General features: G+C 41.4%; 1 protein-coding gene across 1 annotated transcript; it reads left to right on the top strand.

Annotated features, from left to right (window-relative positions):
• The first annotated feature begins 347 nt into the window (after positions 1–347).
• LOC114686470 (olfactory receptor 2T29-like) lies at positions 348–1304 on the top strand. Its single transcript, XM_028861146.1, has one exon. The coding sequence runs from the start codon at positions 348–350 to the stop codon at positions 1302–1304; it is 957 nt and encodes a 318-aa protein (XP_028716979.1).
• Positions 1305–9161: the final 7857 nt, after the last annotated feature.

Raw genomic sequence — 9161 nt, 5'->3', positions numbered from 1 at the left:
TTTGATTATGTGCATTTGTCTTTCACTGGATTTTTGTCTCTTTTGGTCAAAATTTACACCTTCTGTTAGTAGCCAAAAATTATCATGCAAATTTCAAGAACTTATTAACAGAGGTCACTATTATTCATCAAGAAAGAGCATGACCATGGACTATGGTAGCTCTACTTTGAGTTATGATCTATCTAACCACAGATGTGAATTCCTACTTTTTTAAATCTTTAAATTACAGTTAGATTATCATTCTCAGAACTAAAGGCCCAAGGAACTTTAATAGTATACTAGGCTTGTGCTCATATCAGTAAGCAGCCACTAACCACAAAGCATTATCGATTGCCTTGGAGACACACATGGACATCAACACCTGGATGAGCAACTACACTGGACAGTCAGATTTCACACTGGTGGGATTCTTCAGTCAATCCAAACACCCTGCTCTGCTTGCTGTGGTCACATTTCTGGTTTTCCTGATGGCCTTGTCTGGGAATGCCCTACTGATCCTTCTAATAATCTCTGACAACCGCCTCCACACACCCATGTACTTTTTCATCAGCCAGTTGTCACTCATGGACATGATGTACATTTCTGTCACTGTGCCCAAGATGCTCATGGACCAGGTCCTTGGGAGCCACAAGATCTCAGCGGCTGCCTGTGGGATGCAAATGTTTCTCTATGGGACACTAGCAGGTTCAGAATTTTTCCTTTTGGCTGCCATGTCTTATGACCGCTATGTGGCCATCTGCCATCCACTCCGTTATCCTGTCCTCATGAACCGTAGAGTGTGTCTCCTCCTGATGTCTGTCTGTTGGTTCCTGGGATCCTTGGATGGCTTCATATTCAGCACTGTCACCATGACCTTCCCATTCTGTGGATCCCATGAGATCCATCACTTCTTCTGTGAGATCCCTGCTGTGACAAAGCTCTCCTGCTCAGACACCTGGCTCTATGAGACCCTCATGTACCTGTGCTGTGTGCTCATGCTTCTCATCCCCGTGACAGTCATCTCAAGCTCCTATTCATGCATCCTCCTCACTGTTCACAGGATGAACTCTGCAGAGGGCAGGAAGAAGGCCCTGGCCACCTGCTCCTCCCACATGACTGTGGTCATCCTCTTCTATGGTGCTGCTGTCTACACCTACATGCTCCCTGCCTCCTTCCACACCCCTGAGAAGGACATGACGGTGTCTGGGTTTTACACAATACTCACCCCTCTATTGAACCCACTGATCTACAGTCTTAGGAATAAGAATGTCACAGATGCCATGAAGAAACTGTTTGGTGTGGAACCCTCTTTTAAGAAACAGTAAAGTAAGTAATTTGGAATGAACAGTTTCTTCTCCTTGTCTCTGCACATCTGTTGATCTGTGTCTCATGCTGATGTTATTCCTCATCCAGTATGTCTGATTGTATAGCCAGCCCTTTTGAAGAATTCTTTCTCTATTCTGAAAATTTCTTCATTGATATACTCCTTGTACATTCAAAATCTTTAATTGTGTCCTGCAAATGTCACATTTTTGAAGTTGATAATGGTTGTTTAATTTTGTGTGACAATAGTTTCCTCATTGAAAAGTTGTTATACTGAGGAATAATTAGTCGTGTGGTATTCAGCTGTTAAATGATAGAGTGAGTTGGAAGTCAAGTGGTTAACAATGTTAAGAACATGTGAATGAAGATAAATGACATATTGAATTAATTCTGTGTAATTTCTTGATAATTTATGTACAGTTGAAATTAGATAAAATAAAGATCAAGATATAGCTTTATTCCTTCAGCCCCTGTATCATTATATAGTGAAAATAATCATTAAAAGAAATTAAAACCTAGGTCGTATAAGTGGCTGGTAAGGCTTCAAATAGTCAGTGTTGCTATATTTGTGTATAAATGTACTCATGTGTTTCTCAAAACCAAATGTAGCTCTCAATTATGGGAATGCAGTATAGCTTATTCTTGAGTCTATTGTTAGTGACCACGGCCCAGGAACATGGACTCAGGTTGCCCCAGTGACGTGGTCCAAAGTTTCATAGAAAGTTACAAAACACACACAAGTCACAAGTCAAAACTCAAGGCATTACTCAACAACACTTTTGGAGACATCAGGGGCTTAGGGTGTAGCAAAGTAGGAACACGTGATGGTTTTTGGATGGTGTCTGATGACATGAAAAGCTTTTGGTTTGGAAAAAGCTAGCATTCTGATAAGCCAATATATTCTAAAAGGTTTCACCTAATAGGCACAGGGGTGCTGGCTCAGAACCCAAAGGTGGCAATGAACGTCTCCTAAGGGCACTAAGATGGGCTGTGATAATTGCTTTGTATCTGTAATGTTCTAAGGCTTCATAATCACAGGTGTTCTAATCAGTTGGCCAGTTACAGAGTCTTTAACATGTGTATGGCTTTGTCCTCTGGGAACTTGAATGTAGTGGCCCCTGTTGACCAAGCTTCACATTGCTACATGAAGAGTCTAATTGCTGTTTTATGCCCCATGGTGAAGAAGCTCATTCCTAGGATACAGGACTATCAGGGCTGCAGTCTTTAGGAGAGAGAGGTAGCTGATGCAGCCATTCTGATCTGGGACTGTTTTATTCCCATTCTCTATATCTGACATAGCATTTCCATGTGACCTGTTACAGGAATGTTATACCTGAAGTTAAATTAGCATTTACAAGTGACACATTACAGGAATGTTATAACTAAAGTTAAATTATCAAGAATGCAGTGTGGCCTCAGAAAGTAAAAGTAGCAAATGAGAGAAATAGGTTTCTTTCTTTCTTTTTTTGGAAAGGTAAAATTTCCTTAATTTTTATTCCTGGTACCACTACCTCAATTTACAGGGCAATATACCTGATATAATGAAAAGAAAAGGACAAAGACAAAGCTACAACAGGTGTACATCTAACCAACATCACATTTCATCAATCATAGCTGCACTTTTTGCAAACTGTGTCTGTGACCGTCCTGAGAAGAAGGTTTCCTCTTTAAGCTGCAGTGACTTTTCTGACTATGGCTCACTGTTCCTTCTGTGGCAGATTTCTACAGTTCCTCTAGAGCATTTAGGATGACTGTCTCCAAGAAACCTGTAGCTCTTCCGACTGGCTCTCTCTCTCTCTCTCTCTCTCTCTCTCTCTCTCTCTCTCTCTCTCTCTCTCTCTCTGTCCTGCATCTCCCTCTCTCCCCTACTCTCTCCATTGCTAAGAACTGTAGCCATTTTCTGCCTTTTAAAAAAAATCTGCTGCTACCATATCTACCACTGTCTTAATTGACAAGAGCTAGGATCATCTTTCAACCAGGCTACCTGTATGTTTCCACTCTGTCCTTAGTTATTTGTACTCTATGAATTATTTTATACAATGATTAGAATATTTGAAATAATTCCATTTCTCATGTGTCTGCTTTCTTTGGGCTTGTCTGGCTTTATAGATGTAATTTCATAGGGAGTGGCTAGTTCTAATTTTAAGAAAGATTGTTCTTTATTTTCTAAACATTCATAACATATATGTTATATTTTGATTTGTTTTATTACATTAATATTACATCAGATTGAGGATTTGGGAGATAAATATAAATCTACCTTGTAGAAGAAATCAGACAACAACATGGTAGTATATTTACTTCTTTTCTTAAGGAACTGTCTTTCCCCCATGTACTAAATATTATAGGGGATAAGGATAGAAAGAAGAAGACAAATTCATGAGAAGCTGGAATTTCATAGGTTATTGTGGACATAACTCAATCATTTATGTCACAATCAGAAAAGGAAATACTGTTTTTAAAGTGTTGTACTATTCCTTTGTAATACTTCCACCTCCAGAACCAGTCATTGTCTTGAGGTCTTTTCTTATACAAAACCTCATTTCTGAAGGGTTAGTACATGTCAGTTCCTTTCCTGAAGCAGCCACAGCCTCTCCTTTCTTATATCTAACTATTTCTCCTAAAAATATCAATTCTACACCCACACCATCCTGGGTTCATCACTCTCATGTCTCACTGTAGAAGACAAAAGAATCCAGTAGATGGAGGCTATTGTGAGTCCATCAAGAAATTCTAGTGGACTTCAATTGGATATCTAGTATCTAGAAACATCATCTGTTCCGGCTTCTCCTGGTCTCTGCCTAGGTCTTGTGATGTTAATCCTGCTTACCATGTACTTTTGGGCTGTTTAAGATAGGCCAAAGCCCCCATTCAGCAAAGAATCCAGATCTGTCATTGCCCCAATTTCATATCATCTGTGGAATTTCTCAAATGCTAAGTGAGAATGGTACCTGCTGTTAACCTCAGGCAACCACATGCACAAAAACACATGTACACATGCAGCCACACGCATATGTGCACCCACACATATGCAAACACATATACAGGAACACACACCACATACCACAAACAAGAACAGAATTAAAATAGATCTTCCATGTGACCACTTCTCACTATTTATCTGCAAGCCTCTATGTCAGCACACTACACTGATTCATGTCTATCAACATCAGCGTGCTCTGATGTTATGGCAAGGGTATTCTTGAGTTATTCTCTCAGTTGTATGAAATTACACAAAATCATTAGCATTGATGATTAGAATAATGTTTATCATGGTGCTGCTCACAGTGGCTGACTTATGGGAACCTAGGTATCAACAATGCAATGGATAATATAGAAAATGGGTTCTACATACACAACAGAATTTTAAGCCATAAATAAGAGCAAAGACACGTGCTGTTTGAAAATGTTGCATGTGTACCATGTCATCTAAATTGCTATAGCTTTGAAATAAACACATATATGCTATATGAACGATTCTGTCCATTCTATTTGTGTACATAAGATTTATAGGTTTTGGATTTTTCCAACTAGAATTATTAAGGTGAAAGTTAAATTAACATGCAGGTTATATGCTAAAACCTTTAGTAAAAGGTGAGTTTGCATTTGTTTCCATAGCTGCTACTAAATCCCACTAATATATGAATGGCATTGGATGCAAGATAAAATTCCCTAAATAAAGTGGGGTATGTATCTTTAAACTCAAGTTTTCCTTACGAGACCAAACCAAAAAAAAAAAAAAAAAAAAAAAAAAAAAAGACAGAAAGAAAAGAAAGAAATCTAGATGTGTCTTTGCAGAATTAAAAAAAAATTTAAGCCACCTTTTAAAAATAAATGGCAAATAAAAATCACACAAAATATATATTTCCATACATATAATAGCCAAGAGTTGATATGTATATGTGAAGTGGTTTATGAATAAATACAAGAAGTAAAAACAATGTGAAGACACAGAAAAGTTCCTAAGAAGGAAAATCATTACACACAGATCAAAAGCCTAAAGACATACCTGCAATCGTAGGAATGCTAACTAAACGGGCGGTGGTGCAGCGTGCTCTGATGTTATGGCAAGGGTATTCTTGAGTTATTCTCTCAGTTGTATGAAATTACACAAAATCATTAGCATTGATGATTAGAATATTGTATTTGAAAGTCCAGGTATGGTGATGCCTGTCTTTAATCCAGCACGCAGGAGGCTGAGGCAAGTGAACCTGTGAGGTTAAGGCCAGCCTGGTCTACATAGGGACTTCCAGGGCTACACGGAGAGGTTCAGTTTCAATACAAAACAAAGCAAGACAGAGAATATTAGATTTGAGCAATTTTCTCTCTTTTTAAATTAAAAATGTTCATACAAGTGTATACTTTCTGCTGACCACACGCCTTCTGTTAGTATTCAGGCACTTATGCGGGCCTGCTCTCAAGGGTCCTGACAGACTACATCATCAGGTACAACCACTCCCTTATAAGACAAGCTCCTCCCACCTTTCACTCTCTACTCCACTCTCACCCCAGAGGCTGCTTCTGTGCCCCATCCAGTCCTCCATATAAACCTCCCACGTGAGTCCTGTTGTATGGTATGACTCTCTCTTCCACCAACTGTAAAACTACAACATTGGTGCCAGAGACTCTGGCAGGCTTTCCAGGTAGTCCCTGCAGCCCACACGTGGTCTGAGGCATGCCAGGATCCTATTCCCATTCTGCCTACAACAGCCTCACTTCCATCTAACCGATAACTGAGATCTCCATCCAACACCAGAATGATTGCTATGATCCCCTTCTCTGGGTCAGAGTAAGGCTTCCCTGGACTTGTGGGAGTGACTTTTGAGGGTCTGGCACCCCTCTGGTGTTCTTGGAGGCAGAGAAACACCCAACCATGCCTTTAAGGCCACAATTGACCCTTCTGTCAACATTCAACCCCAGGACTTTTCCAGAGAGTGAGGCTTCATCTCTCAAGCATAGTTTCTTGCCTTTTGGCCCCACCCCTAAGCCCTGCTACCAGGCAACCAGGTCTCTCACAGCATCAGAGCTCTAGGATCCTGTGCTTTGTGTGACTATACACTGAACAGCTTGTGCCTGCTCAATTTGATCTTCCCTGGATTCCTGAGACTCTAGAAATTTTAGGGCTTTGGATCTTATTTTTCAACCTTACTCATGAGAACTATGTCATCAACCATACCTCCAAGCTCCCCTCTGAGATGCCTCTTGGAAAACTGCAGACCTCTACACCTAGCACCTGACTTAAGGGCTCAAGTTATCTGCCTTTGCAGTCAAATATGGTTCCAACACCCCTTATATATCAATCCAAATGGTCGCTTAATAGTACCCTGCATCCCGATATTTTAGGGGACCCTTGCAACTTCTGCCAGCGACGGCATAGATGGAAGGGGGTGCCCTATGTCCTGCTTTCTTGTGTCTTCTCTCCAAGCCCTCCATCTGTTTTTTTTTCTTCCTGTTCTTCCACTCAGCTTCTGCTAGCTATGAAGCCTGTTAAGCTGCATGTCTCCTTTTCATTAAGTGAACTCTCTCAAATAGAAAAAAAAAATGGGTTCTTATACATCTGATTGCTTCTTTCATTAAAGAATTCCAGTGTTGGTTTCTGCAGCCACAGCAGCAGCCTGCCTCTGCAGTCAAAGCAGTTACAGCCTCGCCTGTCACCAGCTCTCTTTCCACTGTCAGCTGTGTGACATGTGCACCATTTACTACTGCCTGCGAGGCGCATGCAGCTCGCCTTCTTTGTCTCTCCTTCCTCTCTTGCCTCTTCTGTTCTCTCCTGCTTCTCTTCCGCTTGCCGGCCTGCCTCTCTCAAGTCCCCACTCTGATGTAGCCTTTCACTTTTCACTCTCCCCCTCCCCCAATAAACCTCTTGCACTAACCCTGCTGGGTGTGGCGTATTTGCTTAGTGGCCTACCTTGGCAGGGCCCACCAAAAGGTACTCACTTCCCGCAGGGCCCCTACCTGCCTGCTCCACCCACAACAGATCTGTTCTCTTCCACCTGCCACAAGAATGCTTTCTCATTCACTGACAGCCTTGCCTTCCAACCAATACCGGCAATTAGGTCTCTGGCAGGACTAGCTGCCTCTGACCATTCCCCTGGACATGAGGCTTCCTTTCTCAAGCACTCATTTTCCCCACTCAATCTTCCTCTGCCTCATGCTTGGGAACTGTCACATACTTCCTCGCTCCCTTGGGATACCGTCTGGAGACACACTGACCACTCCTCTCAAATCAAATCTGGCCTCAGTATACCTTGGACCAGACAGTCAGGGACCTGAGAAAGAAATCTCCATTTTCTTTCTTTTTCTTTGTTCCAAGACCTGCCTGTGTCTGTGTGCCCTCCCTCTCTAAATGTCCTGTCTGCTGTGTTTGCTGCAACGTAAGAGTCAGAAATGGGGAAGCCAGCTTTGGCTTACTCAGCATACACCAGTGTTCCCTTTCTTTTTACTTATTCAACTCCTGTTTAATGTGTGTGTGTTTGTGTGTGTGTGTGTGTGTGTGTGTGTGTGTGTGTGTACATATATATATGACTTGGATTTAGCTCTGTATGTGTGAATGTAAGCTGGATTTAACTCTGCATGTGTGTGTATGTAACTTGAATTCAACTCTGTATACATGCATGTAACTATTGTTTAGGAAAACATGTTTTTAAACAGCAACCACATGTCTCTCCTCCACCTTGGCTGGTGACCTCATCATGATGTAGGCAGCCATGTGGCTGGCAGCCATCTTTTGCTAAGGTCAAAGAGTACACTTCTTAGTCCTAATGAGCTCTCTGTTCTTTGTATCTCCTTTTAGACTAAGAAAGCAAAAAGTATCAAATATTTTGGAGTGGTATGGACTTTTGTATGATGATATAAATGTAAACATACATGTGATTCAACTCTGATTTAGAATATATTTTATATGGTGATAAAATTTTAAGGTTATAAAGATCTAATCAGATTAACAAAAGCTAGCTTAGAGATTTATACTTAAGTTCTCATGTCTTTGCAAAGCATAGATTAGTAGATATGGTTTAATTTAAGATGTAAAGACTATCTAGTAAGAAGTCTGAGCCATACACCAAACAGTTTGTAATTAATTGCAGGTGGAAGAGCTCTGTCCAGACCATGGGCCCAGGCAGACTGAGAAACCTCCCCCTACAATTGGCTCCCAGATGTGGTAGCAAGAATTTCCACCTAAAACCTGAAAGAGTTTTAAAAAATATTCTAAAAGAGAGCAAAGAGCAGCTTCCTAGCTTGCTCTCTCATGCGGGCTACAGTACAGAGATGCCACAGCATTTGAGCTTGAGCACAGTGTGGCAGATTCCAGCCACGGTACACAGAGGCATCTCCAAGCTGTACAGGACACTGTGTGGCAGATTTAGCTTTTGCTATAATGTTTCTGGGCTATATGCTGTTTGGTGGGGGCATAGACCCACAGTTTCCCAGATTTGGTGGTGAGCATAGCTCCCAGAACTGACAGTAAGCGTACCCCCACCATGTGAAAAACGGAGCAGGGCAGAGCCATCAGCCAAAACCACAGCATCAGTCCTAGCCAGGCAGCTTTAAAATTTAAAAACTCTCCTGGTCAGAAAAGGATTTCAGATATACAATGAGACAGATTCAGATGGAAAAAACTCTAAATGGTTTACAGTGTGTGTAAAAATTTACACAGGCTTGGAATAGAGAGGAAAAGGAGTATAGGCAGTTATATAAAGAAATAAATAGTTCTAAAAAATAAAATCCTTAAAGAGACAGTAAAGGTTGCCGGGCGTTGGTGGCGCACGCCTTTAATCCCAGCACTCGGGAGGCAGAGCCAGGCGGATCTCTGTGAGTTCGAGGCCAGCCTGGGCTACCAAGTGAGCTCCAGGAAAGGCGCA

Source organism: Peromyscus leucopus, chromosome 8b (assembly GCF_004664715.2).
Source record: "Peromyscus leucopus breed LL Stock chromosome 8b, UCI_PerLeu_2.1, whole genome shotgun sequence".
Classification (NCBI taxonomy): Eukaryota; Metazoa; Chordata; class Mammalia; order Rodentia; family Cricetidae; genus Peromyscus; species Peromyscus leucopus.
Note: the sequence above shows the minus strand (reverse complement) of the source record. Positions and strands in the feature narration are given on the sequence as shown.

Bases quoted from the DNA above. Each gene is read 5' to 3' on its own strand.
- LOC114686470 (XM_028861146.1), top strand. From the start codon at position 348: ATGGACATCAACACCTGGATGAGCAACTACACTGGACAGTCAGATTTC.